The sequence below is a fragment of the Stegastes partitus genome, unplaced genomic scaffold, assembly GCF_000690725.1.
Source record: "Stegastes partitus isolate 25-593 unplaced genomic scaffold, Stegastes_partitus-1.0.2 Scaffold105, whole genome shotgun sequence".
Lineage (NCBI taxonomy): Eukaryota > Metazoa > Chordata > Actinopteri > Pomacentridae > Stegastes > Stegastes partitus.
The window spans coordinates 587672-606000 of record NW_007577836.1 but is presented as its reverse complement, the minus strand read 5'-3'; the positions used below and the strand labels follow the sequence as shown (position 1 = coordinate 606000).

General features: G+C 44.0%; 1 protein-coding gene across 3 annotated transcripts; it reads right to left on the bottom strand.

Moving 5' to 3' along the window:
* Positions 1 to 1854: 1854 nt before the first annotated feature.
* On the bottom strand, positions 1855 to 16378 carry LOC103354348 (serine/threonine-protein kinase tousled-like 1-B). Of its 3 annotated transcripts, none has more exons than XM_008277678.1 (22): positions 15899 to 16378; positions 13994 to 14115; positions 13073 to 13141; positions 12853 to 12891; positions 12629 to 12704; positions 12495 to 12538; positions 12061 to 12150; positions 11895 to 11975; positions 11705 to 11797; positions 11458 to 11568; positions 10677 to 10813; positions 10262 to 10453; positions 10106 to 10172; positions 9858 to 9955; positions 8600 to 8681; positions 8405 to 8496; positions 8227 to 8316; positions 6553 to 6722; positions 6288 to 6423; positions 5863 to 5974; positions 5504 to 5611; positions 1855 to 4142 (listed from the first exon to the last, which is right to left on the bottom strand). In XM_008277678.1, exons 1-22 carry the CDS (start codon positions 16023 to 16025, stop codon positions 3993 to 3995), a joined length of 2286 nt encoding a protein of 761 aa, XP_008275900.1. In that variant the 5' UTR covers positions 16026 to 16378; the 3' UTR covers positions 1855 to 3992. The 3 variants fall into 3 exon arrangements, with proteins under 3 accessions (XP_008275900.1, XP_008275901.1, XP_008275903.1); XM_008277679.1 differs by having other exon boundaries at positions 12061 to 12144; XM_008277681.1 differs by lacking the exon at positions 12853 to 12891.
* Positions 16379 to 18329: the final 1951 nt, after the last annotated feature.

Here is an 18329-nt window from a genome sequence, read left to right as displayed (position 1 = left end):
ACTAGCGGATTTTTATAGCACACATTTTGGCAGAATCCAATAGGGCGGACTTTTTATGCGCTAACATCTTAGCAGACGCCAACAGGGTTTAATGTGGTGAAAACTAGCATCAGGGCTGGTGGACTTTCAGACACCGTTTGTTTCATGTCTCATGCTAGATTTTCACTGAACTCACCCTTACAATGAATCGGCAAATAATGGTGACAGGCTCAGTGCTTTTACTGAACAAAACGTCCTCCTCCTCTATCCTGGCTGACTTCAGTCATGAAGCTCTGCTCTCATCAGCTCTGCTTCATACTGCTGTGTCATGCACCAAAGCTTCGGCTCCTAGATGCTTGCCACTAACCTAACCCCTTTATCATCTGAAATGCTCAAATCTTAAACCTAAAACCAGACTTTTTTTTCTTTCTTTCACTTTTTCTATCCTAAATTTCAGCATCTAATCAGCTTTGCTAAAGTTTTTTAAGTGTTAATATGGCAGCCTTTAGAAAAATGTCTTGGCTGTTGAAGTGAACACTATTTACAAGTAAGCTGAGATGACTTAGATTCAACATTCAGACAAAAAATCAAATAAAATGTGGCACCACTATTCAAGACAAGACTTGAGCTTTGAGGCTGCAGATGAATTTGAATCTACCAGCTGTATTCAACCTAAACTGTTTCATCCTGACACAAACAGTCCAACCCTGCAGGCTAACAGGGTTGGTTTTAGGTTTGTTAAAGGAAAAACCTCCAGAATGATCAACATCTTCATCCCACAAGCTGTCAGAATGTACAGCAAAATGACAATAAACTTGATTTGATTTTGTTATGCACGAAACTCGGCAAGTCTGAATCAGTAAGGACGTTGACGGCTTCGCTCCTGACGCGTCCTCCAGCGTACATTCAGCATCACACGGACATGTCAAGAATAGCTTGATTTTCACTGGAGGGGGTTTTGAAGAAAGCTGCAGGCTTTTGACCCGTTTAACAAAGTTCCTTTTGTCTGCGCTCAGCCTCGGATACATTACTTGCGTAGGCGATGCACTTTACAGACAAAAGGAGTTGTCGGTGTACAGTAGCCCAGATGAGCCTGTTCAAGCAAGTGTGATGAATCGGCTGCTTTCCTGCAGAATCAACGCAAAGCAGCTGATTGTAGGACACAGGCTGCCACCGACTCAAGAGGCCGAGACTCTGAGTTACTATTCACAAATGAACATATAACATCTAGCTGATAGTATAAAAACAACTAAATAACAACAGTCTAGGCTTGAGTCTTTATGCTAAGCTAAGCTAATCGACTGCTGGTCATGTTTTCACTCAAGAGGCGTCGATTATTTCATTAAATTCTTCCAATGAAGTGCACGAATGTGTCCTGGCTTTTTAATTATGACTAAATCCTAATGAGAAAAAAAATGAAGGAAGCATCGCAACTTCTCCTGGTTTGCAAATCTCGTGTAACTTTAATCCTTTGCAATAGGAACCTAGAATATGTTTGAAAAAGGTCAAACTACTACCACCATAAATGACAGAGTTGAAATTAAACCAAATACACTCGAGGTAAATTTAGAAAAGAGGATTCCTCATTATTACGGCCCTGTTTTGCTTCCATACACTTTGACCGCGATCACAGGAAACAGATTTTAGTTGCGCTCCATTTGACATTAACCTGCTGATTGAACTATTACATGTGTTTCTCAGTCAATCCAGTCCTGTAAGACTACATCACACTGTGACACACGGACTCCAGGATGTGTCGTCTCATGTGTCTCTTCATCAACACGTTGGGCCTTCCTCTGAGCTCCATCTTGTTTCACACACTTCTGGCGATGTTGCATAACCCCTCCGCAGGAAATATGGGTCACACTGCAGGAATTAATTCTTGTAAGGCAATCTTTATTGCATGTGAATGACATTGCCTGGCATTGCAGCCCCGTCGCTAACGTGATCTGACATGTGCCTCGCTAATGGCTGTACTTACATCTGTCTACACACAGTTGATCATGTGCTACACGCACTTGACGCTAGCACCCATCTTCTACTGGTTTGTCAAGTGGAGGAGAAGGAAGGGGGAGAGGGAATCAGACAGGAGGGGATGTTTGTTTTTTATGCCTTGGCGCACCCAAGTAAATAAAAGTTCACTTTATCAAACAGGACAAACTTCACATGTTCCGCTGCACTGCAACAAGCTGGTGTGAGCTGCAGTTTAAAGCTCCCTCGTGTTGCTCAAACTAGTTTTTTCCTTCATCTAACGATTGGCATGTAAAAAAAAAAGGAAAAAAAATCGATTAAGGCTTATTTTCTAAGCAGGCGAGAGCGCAAAAGGGAAGATGAGACGCCCACAACTTGCTATTAACTGCTCCCACTTGCTTTTTTTATCGGATTTCTCACCCAAGAATATTTCTGTTTCTTGCCACGGGCGAGCTTTGGCCAGATTCCAGGTTGCCTCCATCTGAGAGGACTTAAAATGTCACAACAACATACAGGTAAGTGTTTTATTTACAGGATGACAACATTTGGATTATATTCCACTTTAACTTCTAGCTGCAGGAAGTCGCGCTGCAGCTCGGCCAACGTGGCGCGCGCCCGCTTCTGCTGGCGTGAACAGGTGCGACCGTTCCTCAGCACGCGGCGGCGGCGGCGCTCGGCTCCACGTAATGTTTGCTGGACTTTTACATGAAAAAAAAAATAAAACAACAAAAAAAACCACAAAGACGTTTGATGTTGGTGGCAGAAGAAAATGTGTTGCATTCCCTCGAACAGCACAGCAGGCGTCTGTTTCAGAAAAAGAGGCTCGTCTTAACACAGTTCAAGTATGCACATATGCGCAGTGAAATTCATTCACATGTTACAAACTAAAAGCAACATTTATAGCAGCAAACTGAGAACAGCTTTCAGGAGGGAGGGGAGGGGGGGAAACACAAATAAACAGAGCAAAACTGAGACACTGGGAAGCAAGGAAAAGCCTCGTTATTATATATTTGCTAGTGAGTAATGTCTCCTGCACATGAAATGTACAATGAATCATCCTGTGCCCCGTTACAGTAACAGCCTCCGATAAAAGTCTCTGCAGGCAGGTTGATGGAGACGTCGACGACGACAACACGGTGCTGCGACATTCACACCTTCTCCAACTTGAAGAGTGGATTAAGACAGATGAGCAGGTCCGCCCTCTGCAGACCTGAATTGCTTTGCAACACAACAAAAAAAATAATAATCTGAACGGAGGATTTGACTGTGGATAAGTCGAGCCCACGCTGTGATGCTTCATGCCAAATGTGGGACCGCGTGAACGCGATCCGAATCGGAAGTGCAAATCGACCCCAGAAGTATCATCTGGAACTTTTTTTTTTTCTTTTTTTTTTGTCTGTCATTACTTTTAAGTTAACTCCTGCAGAAGGGCTGCAAGGGCAAACTGAATGAGATGCAGCCATCTTTTTGTGCCTCGTTAAAATGAATCGCAGGTAGTCCATATTTGATGTACAAACAGTCATCGGTTAACCCCCGTCTTCTTCTGTCCGCCGCCCTCATCGGCGACAAGACTGCAACAGCAGCGTTATGTTGACACAACTCACCTTCCCATAAAAAGGTGTCTAATGACGTACGTGTACATGTAGATGTATGAAGAGCTACGAGAGGTGGGCTTGGACATCTAGGAGGTCCTATACTGCTGTAATGTCTCCTAAGGGGTTAATTAAGTCCATAAACATCATCATTCTCCCGACAGTGCTGCGCCGTCCTCTTATCTCTGCCTCCTCCTTTCTATTTTCCAGTCTTTCATTTTATATTCTGTCCCCTCTCTCGTACGGTTGAGTTCAAGGGCACGACTCTGTACAGCACAGCGGGAGCATCCTCCTTCCACTCCTTCTCCATTTTCCACCTCATATTTCCGTTTTACTCTCTTCCGTTGCTAATTTATCCATTTTAGGAAACAAAAAAAAAAAAAAGATCCACGTCTATCATCCTCCGATTTCAACAATCCTGCCTTGAGATCGGCCAGAGGGTCCCATCAGTCAGTAGGTGGGCAGCGACGAGGCGGAGGGCTGCAGGGAGCCGGAGGAGTTGGAGCGTCTCATGTGAGGGAGGAGGTAGGAGTCCGAGCACAGCTGGTGAACATCGAACCTGTCCTCCTTGCGGTAGGCCAGACAGCGCCGGATGAACGCCTGCACGACACATTAGAGCGCATTAGAACGGAGCTGCAGGCTGTTTGTGGTGCTTTTTTAAATGTTTGCTTACTATAGAACAAAGCAGAGGCTGATCTGTTGTCTACTAGGTGGCAGCCTTTAGTTTTTATAGCAGGGTTTTTCCCCCATAGAGGAATTTTTGGCGCCCCCTCAAACGAGGTTTTATCCAGCACCAACAAGAAAATCACAAATCACAACATTAAATCAATTTTTTAAACCGCTTTTGTTAACTGAGGCTACTCGAGCATAATACACACCTTTGTTTATGAAATGTGGAGAAACAGAACAGAAGCATTCCTGTCATATCAGGTCAGAGACTCCTGCCTTTATTGAATGTGGATCCTCACGCTGCTGTGCGTCGTCACTTCACAAAAGGCTTGTTCTGAGCCAGGAAAACCCCGCTACGCTCTAGACTCGATTCAGATAGCTGAGCGTGCGTCGACATGTCACTGGATTGCCAAATTGAAAACTCTGGTAGATATTAATACCTAAATTCTAGTGTGTACAGTTTGGCTTTTACTGTAACTGAAGTTGCAAAACGCCACAAGTCTCGACTCAGTCGCGCTACGAGCAGCAGGCCCGACACGAATCAGCACAGCGAGACGCATTCGTCAGCTGTCAGACCGAGGATCTACAGGGCTGCAGCCATTGTGTTTAATCACCCATTAATCCTGCCAATTATCTTCTTAACTATCAAAATTAGAATTTGGAATAAGTCACGTCGAAAAGAAAACGTGGCAACCTTTGATGTCTTGTTTTTTTTCAGGGCAAAAGTCATCCAAAGATATTTAGTTACTATGGAGAAACTTGTGAATATGTCCAAATATTTGCTGTTTTTCTTGAAAAATTAAAGCGAAGTAGTGATTAATTCATTTTTAGGCAATTATTTTTCATTTGTCAACTGCTCTACAGCTACCATTCCTTTGATAACTCCAGTTGTATCGGGTTAAATCCGGCAAGCAGCAAGTCGTTTTTCTAGATATTGAACTACCATCGCCCAAAACAGACACTTCCATGCGAATATTTGATTGATAAATATATTTTTAGTCGAATTTAGAGAACATTTACGGCATTAATAAATGTAAAATCGAGATTTTATCCATTTCATCCACCATTAGATCCTCCTATGGCAGCATTCAGCTAAAGGCAATCAGAAGATGCCATTTACGTGGTAGTTTACGATCCATTTTTATTGGATTAACACTCAAATATTGCATTTACTTCATAAATGAGCCACATGTGCTGATAACAGCAGCCACAGGAGTGAACCTAAGTGAAGGCAGCAACCGTTAATAAAACTGAAGTGAAGGCCCTTGTGTGTATATGAGTGTGTGTGTCACCTTGGCCTCTGTGCTGGCCTGTGGTTTAGCTGGAAACTGGACCTCTGTGGCTTTGAGGATGGTGTTTTCCTGGAGGATGTCCTGCTGTGACTGATTGTGACCAAACGGCTGCGAAAACAAAACACAAAATCACCACCAATCCGACGCCTTTAACAGCGCTTCGACTACACATCAATGCTGCGTGTCGTATGTTAACGGCAAGGTGAGGTGTTTACACACATCGGGGAATTCAAAGGATTAGACGCGGTACATAAAAGGATTAGAAAATAAGAACAACAGTGTACACACGGTCGAATTCAAAGTTAAACAATGGAACAAAAGAAAAGCTTTAAAGATGAATAGATTAAGATAAAGACTACCTTGCGTCCATAGAGGCACTGGAAGAAGATCACTCCCACAGACCAGACGTCCACCTTGTTGGAGATCTTAGGCGGTTCCTTTCCAACCACAAAACACTCTGGAGGGAGGTACCTGAACATGTACATAAAAAATACCATTCATGTCAAACCATTTTTAATTTCGTTGTACTTTGTGTATGATGACAAAAAAAGCATTCTATTCTATTCTACGTAGGTAAGAGCTCACATGTAGTTCTTAGAGATGACTTGTAGTTATTTAATGGCATACAAAAGTGCTACAAAAGGACAGTTCTTAACAATTACTATCACGATTCTAATATCGGTAGCACCAGATTCTGTGTTTTGCACATAGACACAGTAGGTTGAGCTTTTCTGAACACGAGTTTGTCTCAGATGTCGGCATAAGAAAAGCATTTGTGTCTCACCAGTAGGTACCCGCTCCCTGTGATGTGAGGTCCATCCCGTCCACACCGTAGTTGTCGTCGTCCATTATCTTGGACAGGCCAAAGTCTGTGATTTTGATTTCTCCACATGCAGTCCCATCCACCAGTAAGATGTTACCTGTGTGCCACATGTGAGGTTCAGTGAGTGCTTCACACAAAATGAGGTGTTAAATTGGAGCAACTACAAATTTAACACCGCGTTAACAATGAAAAGGCAATTTGCAAAGGCTTCAAACATGCGACCCACCGGGTTTGAGGTCGTAGTGGATGATGGGGGGTTTGATTTCATTGAGGTAGCGCAGGGCGCTGACTATCTGCATGACAATGGAGCGGGCCTCTTTCTCTGACATCAGCTTGTTTTGCTTCAGGTAGAAGTCCAGGTCATTTCCTTCACAGAACTCCAACACTGTACAAAACCTGACGAAGACAGATGCACGCATAAGACCAAACCCAGGAGCTGAATGTGAACACACTCAGGTGAGCAGCAGAGCATGCAAGTGAAGCAAATGGTGAGCATGAGTGAAGGATTTTGGACGGAGCGAAGAGTCTTTTTTTTTTTTTAAGTCAGAGCATCACTTTATCTTCCACTCTGTGTCGCTGCAAATTTTGTTTTTTTTTTTTTTTTTTTAAGTCAGAGCATCACTTTATCTTCCACTCTGTGTCGCTGCAAATTTTGCTTCACATCATGAGCTGAAACCAAAATCTGGGAAAGAACCAGGCAAGGTGAGGTTTTATTTGCACTGGTTAAAGACATAGCTCAGTACCGAGCATGTTTTTTCTTTAATCAGAGCAATTTGTGCAAAGTTGGGTGAAATTTCAGATGAGCTTTGAGTGATATTGAGCTGAGTGTCGTGTAGGGGCCGTGAGCACGAGGGCAACTGTGGCTCAGGTGGTAGAGCAAGTCGGTCAATGATCAGAAGGTCGGCGGTTTGATTCCGCCCTGTAACCTGTGTCATGGTCGCTTTACCCACTTTGTGTGAATGGATAGTTTGAGGTGGTGGTTTGAGGTTTGAGGTGGTGCCCCAGGGCAGCTGTAGCTACAATCGTAGCTACCACCACCGGAATGAATGTGTGTGAATGAACAATTGACAGCGTAAAGCGTCTTTGAGTGTCTAGAAAAGCGCTATATAAATCTGATCAACTATTATTATTATTATTATTATTAACTGAAGTGAACAGGTCCAAGAGTGAGGAGCAGAAATTTCCTTTGTTCCGCTCACGTGCCCTGGTCAGCTGTATATGCAACTTGCACACATCATTAATTTACTGAGGCCTAAGTAGGAAGATCAAGTCATCCAGTTTAAGTTTCTTTTAAGAGCTGGAAAGACTGAGGGCTAAGAAGAGATATTTTACTTGCCCTCCCCCAAATGCAGGTCAGAGGTCAGGATCAGGAGCTTCTGCAGCTGAATGAGCCTGACTTAAGTTACGTATGTGAGCTGCTCAGTCATCTAAGAAAAGCTTTGCTGATTTCAGCACAGAAATAGTTTCCTCCTTTAATCTGGACAAACATATAGTATTGTCAGAGGGGGTAAGAAACACTGGCTGCCAGTTCCTTTAAATCTCTTGACTGCACGTCACTATGCTTAGTAAACACTCAAACACAGAAGTTACCCTTTCAGAAATAACTTCCATTGTCAGGGCATGCTGACACTGAATCATACTTTTTTTTCCTTTTACTATTTACTCTTTCTCAATCTGATAGCACCCTGACCTACAGCCTTGAGGCAGAACATAAGCAACTCATGCGTTATTTGAGTATTCACTGGGTTGGGCTTTTGCACAGGTTTGACACTAACTGATGGACACCATGCTGGTTTACACCCACTGCAAATATAGCTTTTTAACACAGCGCTGTGAAAGGAACAACTTCAGGATACGTGAACAGCAGGGCTGCAGCTGGCAGAGGTCAGAGGTAACTCACGTGTCAGTATCCAGGGAGAAATAGTCGTAGAGCTTGACTATTCTGGGATGGTCCAGCTGCTTGTGTATCCGGTACTCCCTGCATGCATGTCTGAAAGAAAAGAAGTGTCAACCAGTGTGTGTGTGTGAATGTTTTGCTTTTAAAGTTTTGTGTATTTGTATGTGCAGATGAGACCTACTTGTGGTAGTTCTCCTTCTTCTCCTCTCTCCAGTTTTTGTTGAGCTGGTGGATTTTAACAGCTGCGTAGCGCTGCTCAAACAGGTCAAAAGCCTACAGGTGACAAGAGAGCACACAGAAACACCTCGTCTTCAATCATACTTTATAAAAAGAGAGAGAAAATGAAGAGAGCAGTCCAGCCGTATGGACACAATACCTTATAGACTTCACTGAAGCCGCCCCTGCCCAGCAAGTGCAGCAGCAGGTACCTCTCGTTTAAAGTAGGATGGTCTTTAAATCTGTGGGAGGAGGATGTTGTGGTGAAAAACAGTGAAAATTCTGCTTGATTTTAATGTAGGAACTCTGCACACAATTTATATCACGGGTCTAGTGATGTTCAACGTTCGACCTGTGTTGGATAAACCTCTGCTCATCTAGCCAACGCATCTGACATGAATCAAATGAACGTGCCGGCTCAAGACAACAATCTGTTTCTTGTGTGTGTTTATCATGCCACCACCTAATGACTGATCACCGCCAGTTTCAAAGCTGTGAAGCTGAGTTTATTTAAGCTGAATGCTTGCATACCAACACACCTCAAAACGCAACTAAACAGATTCATGAATGCCAATCCATCTCTAGAATCACATTTATATTAAAATCCCTCCTATTAAAGGCCATGTCATGCTCTCTGCAACCTTGTCTCTAAAAAACTCAAGTCTGCAAGTGTCCGCACAAGCCCCCATTTATGCTCCAAGTAAATTCTTGTTTTGAGGGGGAGGTTGTGCCACGAGCCTCTCCATCACACACCTTTACAATCATCATTGAAGGAGCTGTAGTTGCTGCTGGACTTTGGACGTGTTTTGATTTGTACATGCTCCCACTGACGGTGCCCAAGTTGTTTAATTCTTCAGAAATCTTGTATCATGTCCACCCACTGTGCTTGTGGCCGTAACAAACACCAGCAGCAGGCGATTTCAAAGAGCACCGTACGCCAAAGGAATAATTATTGACATGGTGCTACAGCTTAATCTGTAATGAGCCGCTTTATCCTGTAAACACAGCGAGCCTTATTGAACATCCACAGGAGCATCACGTCTTTTTCTGTTCAATAAGAGCGCTGACACTTACTCTATACTATTCAGTCAGCGCACACGAGCACAAAAACGTGGCCTTCGCATACACATCTAGTCAAGAGGAAGGTTGTGAACGAGGGTCGGCTGATGTGAGCTGACCCGTACAGAAAGTTTTAACCTGTCTGAATGGGTGTCAGTGTGCTTCTTTTGTGTTTGCATTTTTGACCTACAGAGGACGTGCCACAATAAATTTATGGGGTTTCTTTAGCAGCTCTGCTAATATTTACTAAACACTGACTGTAGAAACTAAAATCATGACTTGTGTTCATCACACAGACCTCAATCGAGTCTTAATTTAGACAAGAAGATTCCTGAACAAGGTATGTTGAGTGGACTTACGCTGAGCTATCTTCGTTGTTTATCCTCTTGAGCTCTCTGATATGAAGGTTCCTCACCCGCTCCAGCCGCTCCAGCTCTGCTTGAATCTCAGCTTCCTCCTGAAAACACACGGTATGAAATGAACACATTTTACATTTCCTTTTCATTGACAGTATGTCTTCCTGTAATCTGAAGTCATAGCTTAAAGTGCATTTTTATCCATGTGAGTGTTCCCTTGGTTAAAACGTCTGGTGTTTTTAGCTACTGACCTTCTTCAGATGTCCAAGGCGAAGCTTGAAGATTTCCTCCTGCTCGTGGTACTCAGCGAGGGTCAGTCTGCCAAAACACAGTCAAGTCAAATCTCCCAGCAGAACCAAAATGTTTTCCTACAGACTACACATATATGTATATTTGAGTTTACTCACAGCTGGGGCAGGGACGGCTTGAGGAAGGGGTCGGAGTCGTTGCCGTTCACCACCTTCGTTTTGCGCTGCTTGGGTTCAGATGTGGAGGCCACAGACAGGGAGGGAGACGCGGGGTTCGGAGGCTTCCTCTTGGCTAACAGCTTCCTCTGCCGCTCAATGTCCTCCCTCTGCTGGTTGATGCCCTCCTGCTGCCTGCGAAGACACACAGAGAGGGAGGGAATGGATCATATGACAAATACTAAAGCAGACAATAAACAGCTTTTCGCTTGTTTTGCTTCTGGCTGTGAAATGAAACATGCAAGGAAAAAAAAAAAAAAATCACAGTGTTTCTGCTGCTTCAAGGTGTTTAATAAAAACAAAATGGAGGTTACTTATGCTGAATTGATTAACAGTGCGTGTGTTTGTAGCCTCTCACTTGATCAGGTTTTGGAATGCATATCCGTCAGTCCACTGCTCCGTGTAGGACGCCCCGTGTCTGACGGTGGTGAAGTGACCGAGACGGAGGCGATCCTGCATGCTCTTCTCGCGACATGACTGCTTCTCCTGGGTGCTCTGCAGACAAAACCAGACAGGCACACAGACACAGTTAGAAACGATGGGCAGTGATGCTGAAGGCAGTAGTGTCAGCTGAGAGACGATAGATTTTGTCATTTGGGTTTAGGATTCTCACAACATTTTCCAGTGACAAGTCCATACCTATAACCTCAAAATTATACCCCCCTCTGAATGAGCTCTATTAAGCGATATTATAATAAAGCTGGATCACATCCGTAAGTGAGTGTACACAAAGTCCCACCGCTGCTGTGCTGCTATATGCAACTCAAACAGCAGAGAACAAAGGACAACAAGTGGCTGTTGGAGAGTTTCAAAAACCTACCAATCGAAACTCTCTCAGCAGCTGTGCACCAAAGCAAAACTAAAACATCACAGAACACTGGACTTACTAATGGATTAGACACCCGTGTTGCCTTTTTTCCTGCTAATTACGCTGAACGCTACATTTGTTCAAGTCCAATTTGCGACACATTAGCTGCGGTGACGTTGATAAGCTGCTACAGCGTCTCTTCTGTCACTTGTCAGCTTCTCTTTCTGCTCCATAAAAGGTCAACAATCACCTAATGCAGCTTTAAAGCACTGATGTTTTCTCGAATGTACACACGACACACAAGCCTGTGCGTGCACATGAGAGGACGTACCTTCTCTATGAGCAGTTTCTTGCTCATGGTGATGCACTTGTTGAGCCTCTCCTTGTATTTCTCCAGGAGTTTCTGCTGTTCGTCGATCTGTCTCCGCAGGTCACAGTTAGCCTGTCGAAAACAAAAACACGCAGCAACGACAGCATGGAATCAGGCTGTGTGGTTATTAACACAGTGTAAACCTGGCACGATGACCTGGAGAACATGAAACAGATGCCACGTTATGCGCTCTCCATCACTGACTCACCCTGAGCAGGTCATCTATCCGTCCTTCTTTCTTCTCCAGGTCCAGGCTCTTGTTGCTCTCCAGGGCAGCGAGTTTCAGGCCTGTCAATTCCGTCTAAGAAAACCAGATAGATAGCAATGAGAGGCGTTCTAATCAATGTGCAATGTAAAAACGTGTCATTTCAGCGTGTTTCCTCTGTGTGATCGACTACCTGGATGCATTTGCTTGAGGAAGCTTTGGGGTTGTGTTCCCCGAAACACAGACTGGTGGGAGAGGAGCTGTTCTGCCGGATCTGCAAAGACAAAGGTACGGAGAGATGACGCAGATAACTCATCGGAAATCCCTCGGAAAGGTTTGACTGTCTGCAAAATACTCACGATTGAGCCCGGTGCAGAGTGCGAGTTCTGTGGCGAGCGGCGAGCTGACGGGAGGCCTCTGACTGGACTGGAACCATTTCCACCCTGGAACTTTGCAGAAAGGGTTAGCTTAAGCATCTGGTCTAAAATTATTAGAATCACAACATACTGGAGTAACAGTAGCTTACAGCTGCAAGTAAGGTTTATTTTCATTGTTAAGTTACTTTTCGATTAGTCAATTCATTGTTGGGTCTATAAAAGATTAGAAAATGGGGAAAAATGTCTAACAGCAGTTCCCAAAACGATATCCTCAAAGGTCTCGTTTTGTCCAAACCGAAAAAGACATTCAGTTTACTGCCATAGAGGAGTACAGAAACCCCCATTAATAAAATAGTAGCCAATTAACTGTACTATAACAATTGTTGCAGTGCTACAGTAGTTGTTGTTAAACTCACATCAAAGTAGTCGCTGATCTTGGGCCCACGTGTGGAGGTCTTTCCTGCAAAAAAACCCCCACAATGGCAACGTAAGCCATCAGTAATTTATATTTGCTTGAATCACACCATTTCAACGCAGATGCCGATCATACCTTGACTACTCTCTGAATAAGTATCAGCTTTCCTTTTCCTCCCTCTGGACGATTCGGAGTGCTTCTTCTCCGGGGTCTGTGAATCGATACGAAATGAGAGAGGACAAAAAAAAAAGAAAGAAAAAAAAAAAGAAGAAGCATGAATCCCCTGTGTTTCGCCTAACAAAGCAAGATCCAGTGGTGGTGTTCAGCAGGAAAGAGCAGCCGGGAGAAAGAGTACATACTGAGTAGGCAGGGGAGCTCCCTCTTTTCAAATCAGAGTTCTAGGAAGAGAGAAGAGAGGGAGAGGTGGAGGTAGACAGAAAGAAGAGTGGGCTGTGCAAGGAAAAGTACTGACAATATGGATGCATATGTAACCACACTCCAGTCTGCATATCTGTTTAATAAACTGCGTACGACCTATACTCAGCGCCTTGAAGCAAATGTTTAATGACTGTGTTTTACCTCCGACTCCTTGTCACTGGATGAACCCAGACTTCCATAGCTGTGGTTAGAGGACTCGTTGGCCAGGCCCTACATGAAGATAGGTGAACAAATAAAATAGGCAGATAATCAGCACACGTGTGAGGCGTTATTCAAGTTCAGTGACCTCGTGAAAAGCAAACATGTAGGCCTGTAGTCTGTCATGTCTGATTGGAATCCAGAATTTCACTTACAAGGTGCGTCACTTAGCCTTTTACTAACTTGCTTTCGTTTTTATTTCCTGGCATCAAAAGAAAAGTGGCCACTTCTGCTCACGATGGAGTTACTTCTAAACACAAGGCTAAAGACTGCTTGAACTTGTGCATAGCATTCTTTGTGCTGCAAGCAAGCAAGCACTGGTTGGCGTTAGCATTGATACTGACAGCTGAGAATTGTCATTTCTTGTTGTTGCCCTTTCAACACTCTTAATCTTTCATCTGTGAGGACACAGGGATGCAGGAAAGGACATTTGAACTGATGAGGCTCTTTAGTTCTGGGCTAACTGTCCTTTTGTTCCAAATTGCAAACTTTTTCTTTTTACTTTCAGTTTGTACTGCAGCCGCCCTTATGAAAACAAATACGACTTTCTATGACTGTGTTGCTCACATTTCTACAGCAGTCTGTGGCACACTCTCAACAACTCGAGCTTGTTTATACTCGTGCAAGACACCGTATGCCAACGGTGCAGAGAATTATTGGTTAGAACGGCCAGAAACGCATCGCAAACTGCAAAATGCAATCATGCAGTAGGACTTCCTGATACTTCTGACATGCTACATACTACACTAGGACACACTAAATATTTTTCTGGCATACTATATAGTATAATGGTATGGGTGTTAAAACGCACCCTCATTTTGTGTGTGACATATCTCAAAATGGAGGCTTTAGTTTCTCTGTTACCTTAGCACCTCCACTGGTGCTCCCAGTGCTGCCTCCTGTGTTGCCACTGACAGCTCCTGTGAACCTGGCCTCCAGCAGCTCCTGTCTCCTGGGGTCGAGGCTGTGCAGCTCCTCCATGGGGCCTGGCACGAGGACACCGACACAGTAAGGTAAGACGATTATCACCATCACTCGACAAGTACACATACCCGTGACAAAATTACCAGAAAAGAATACAAATGAGCGCCACGGGAAGGAACAGAGGACAGTATCGGGGAGGGGATTAGAGAAAATGAGAGTGGCTGGAGAATAAAAATAGAAAAATGGATTTAATTCAACTGGGAAGGAGGTAGCTCTTCAAAAGATGTGCTTTGAATCTATGCTGGAGATGCTGTAGATGAGTGACACTGCATTTCTAAGTCGAACAGAAAGGTCACTGAGAAGGCTGGGTGAAGTGAATCCACTAGTCTGTCAGCACAAAGATCTCCAACTCGCCCATCTATTATTTTGTTAGTGAGGATGCCACAATGGCCTCATTGCAAAGTGCTAAGCTAGTCTCTATCATTAAGGAATCTCAATAACTCAGAAGAACAACAAGAGCTTAGATAAGGACAATGCAAGTTTTATCTCAAAGTAAAATCTTTCGATATGTTGCAGTGTCAATGAATGTCTCTAATTGAAATGCTGCACATGTGCAAGTGTGCATCAGTGTTCCTCACACTGCTGAAACAGGCCATTTAGGCGGTGCATAAGCCTAGTTTTGCATTTAAATTTAGCTAGATTTTCAGAGGTCTCTGTGGAAAACAATTTAGCTGTAAATTATAACACACACTACGCATGAAATGTCACTAACACAAGAAGAGGATTACATATCCTATATGCTGTCTTTGTGGGCCTTGGCTTACAACAAGCAGCTTCCAGGGAGAGATGAACACACGTCCTCTGCTCCCTGCTGCTGCAAGTGTTTGTTTCCTTATTGGACATTTCCTGGCTGTCATCTTTACATAGCTTCTGGCACAGGGGCAAGCCTTAAAAGGCATAATGGACATTATGAAACCCTTGAGCGGTGCAACAGTGAGCACACCACAAGGCCTATGTGAGGTTATTTGAGGACATAGGAGCGCCAGATTTGGGGTAATTAATCTATACAGCTACAGCTTGTTATTGCAACAACGTTTCTGTCTCTTAGCACGTTAGATTGAAAATTACTTCATAAAACATATGCTCGGTAGCGTGATTAAAATGCAAATTTGGGTTGGCACCAACTTGTTAGCACCATCGCTGTCTAAATATTTCGACATATCATATCATGTCCCGTAAGAAACGCACATAGCTGGAAGATTAGAGCCAACTGCTGCCACTTATCATCGCCGTTTTGTCACATCATCTCCAGCAACTCAGCAAACGCAGGAGTGAATAACAACATGTCGACAACAATGTGGGCAAAGCGGATGCATCCAAACTGGTCAAAAAGTCAAATCCACGGCCTATGTTCAAGTTACCAGCAGCGGGGTCGTGCGTTGCAGTGCATTAATGGATGCACTCGCGGCTACGTTGTTTAATATTCTACTAGATGCTGCTGATAGGAGGTTACAAACTACTACACAAACACTGTGATCGCATCAGCGGCTCCGAGTAACAAGAAATCCTGACAGCCGCACAAACAGCACAGCAAGCTAGCGCTGCCTTTGTGCAAAAACACGATAGCTCCGCTGCTACTTAGACTGGCCATCAACTCAACTGACAGCTGACGTTTGGCTTCCAATTCACGGCATCAGTGAACTTGACATCCATTTTTTTTTTTTTTTTTTTAGACTTCGGCAAACGTTAGCTCGACGCGGCCACAAACAACCGAGCTCATCCCGTCACAAAAACAACACACTTCACGGAGAATATAAGAGTAGCCCGTCGGTGAAGCTCCTGTACCTTCCTTGCTCTTTGCGGTCGCCGTTATATGTTGTTGAGAAATCGTTGGGGACGAGGAGAGCTGCGACCAAGATGGCGTCGCCTCCAAACTTCCACCACCACTTCCACTGTTACTTTGGACACTCATGAAGCCACTTTACCGCCGAGAGGAGCCAGCGTACACACTGCCGGAAATCCCGAACTCGCGTCCATCGTTTTGACACCTGCTGTCGCCAAAACAGGGCCGAGTTAGTCCGCTGTTGTAATGTCTCTCTTCCCGTCGCTGCTGCTAGACGTCTGGCATGTTGTGAGCCGTGCGGGTCCTGCGGAGGAGCGGCTTCTTCTTCCTCAGACTCTCGCTGAAACGGATCCTCGGTAACCTTTGCATGATGACCGCACCGCGCGCCTGTCAGCATCCAGTTCGCGAGCGCAGCTTTGATTCTGGTAGGCGAGGCTATCGCGAGGCTGGCGCGCACCTAGCAGCGCGAGGAGGGGGGAGGAGGAGGAGGGAGGAGGAGGAGGAGGGAGGTTTTTTGGGGGAGGAGGAGGTTTGAAAGAGGAGGGGAGCGGGGGGGAGGACACCGAAACAGACGCTGATCTGGAGTCGTTTTAGCCTCCTGCTAATCAGCCAGAGCTACAGCAGGAGGCACCGACCTGAGAACAGCTCCTCGGGTTTTTTTCTTTTTTTTTTTTTTTTAAGGTGGAAACAACAAATAAGCCCCGGAAAAAAATGGCCGAAAGTTCCTGCGTGCTGGAGGAGAAGACGGAAGGGAAACAGGAGCGCACACTTCTTCATACATATGCACAACTTCATGTAGAATACACGGACATGCGCACTAGCGCCAATGTGTGCTATGTTCAAGTTTGTGTTTGTGAAGCTGCTTTGTCGTCTTGAAATACAACTTGCAGGAAAGGGGGGGAGGGGGAGGAAGGGGTGAGGGAGGGGGTGCAGGTGGGAGGATAGTGATGTGGTCTGGGCTATAAGGTCTTTTGTTCCAAATTTGGTGCAGTGCATCAAAATGCCTTTGCCGTCTTGTAGGGCAGCACACACACACTCACACACTCAGTGCTCAGCTGTTTGGCCTACATCTTTCTTCTTGCATTCCTTTCTAATTTTGCATCTTTTATTGCAGACTCAAACCACTGCGATGAAGATTTCTAACCTCTAATATCTGGAAAGTTACATCTAAATGTAATGCGATATGCTCCGGATCAGAGGTGTTAGGAGGTATTTTGGCTCCCCTTGCAGTCAGATTGCATCAGGCGACAGCAGACTGAGGCACACAAATCATCATACTGCACCTCATATGCACCTGCCCATGGTAACCTGATTTTTTTTTTTTTTTTTGTCACAAGGTTTCCATGGTAACAGTGCAATAGTCTTGACAGGCAATGAGGAAGGTTGTATAAGCAGTCTACTACATTACACTACGAGTTTGTGATGTAATTTCAGGTATGAAACCGGAGTTGTGTTATGAGGAAAGGGGCGACTTGATATTCAAGAAGAGTTCGGGACGTTCCAGGAGCATCGGATGCCCGCTGGAAAACTGGGAATGTTGGCTGACATTTTGGAAACGGCCTCCAGCTCGTGCATAAGACGTACAAGTGTGGCCGACAACAATAACAGCCTTCTAATAATAATGATAATAAAAGTTTGAGAGTGCAGGGAAAGCAAAGAGGCTGCTGCACAGGTGCAACGGTATGACGCCTTGTAACTGTGAAACAGCTTTTTTTTACAAATGAATAAATTAGCAGCCAGCTAAACACACTCCAACACTTACGGCATCAGACACGAAACAAAAGGAACAACTAAAAACAGAGACAATATTGTCTAATAAAATGTTTACATGGTGCAGTAAAGTCAGCAGTTGTGGATTTTCTTAACATTTTCAGTATGTTAAATGCACATCCACTCTTATTGCCATTGCACTGCATGACTCAACGTAATTTATACATTTTTCCACTTATATAACTTTTGAAATATGAATTATTCAGATGATCAAATGTAAGTAGATTTGTATAATAAGAATCAAATAATGATTAACGAAAATATGGCATAAAAACAAGACGTGCAGATACAAAGAGCTCTCATGAATGCTGATTTTTATTACACAACTATCGTTACCAAAAGGAACCATGATAATAATATTACAGCAATATCGGCTGGAAATTTGTCTAATTCATCTCTACCTTTTTTTATTGTGTGTTTTGTCAATTTTTTTTGGATAAATTACAACTAAAATACACGTGTAGGGATGTGGAGAGAGATTCTGTAGCTGAACCGTATATTGTTCCAGTGTCAATGTGTAAACCAGACAGTTACGAGCACTGGATTCTCTATAATATTATCATATGTGTGTTATTAATATTTCAATATTTCAGTTTTTAAATAGTTTATTAACAGCAAAGTTTTCATTAAATATCGTTTATCGCAGCATTGCTAACACAAAGC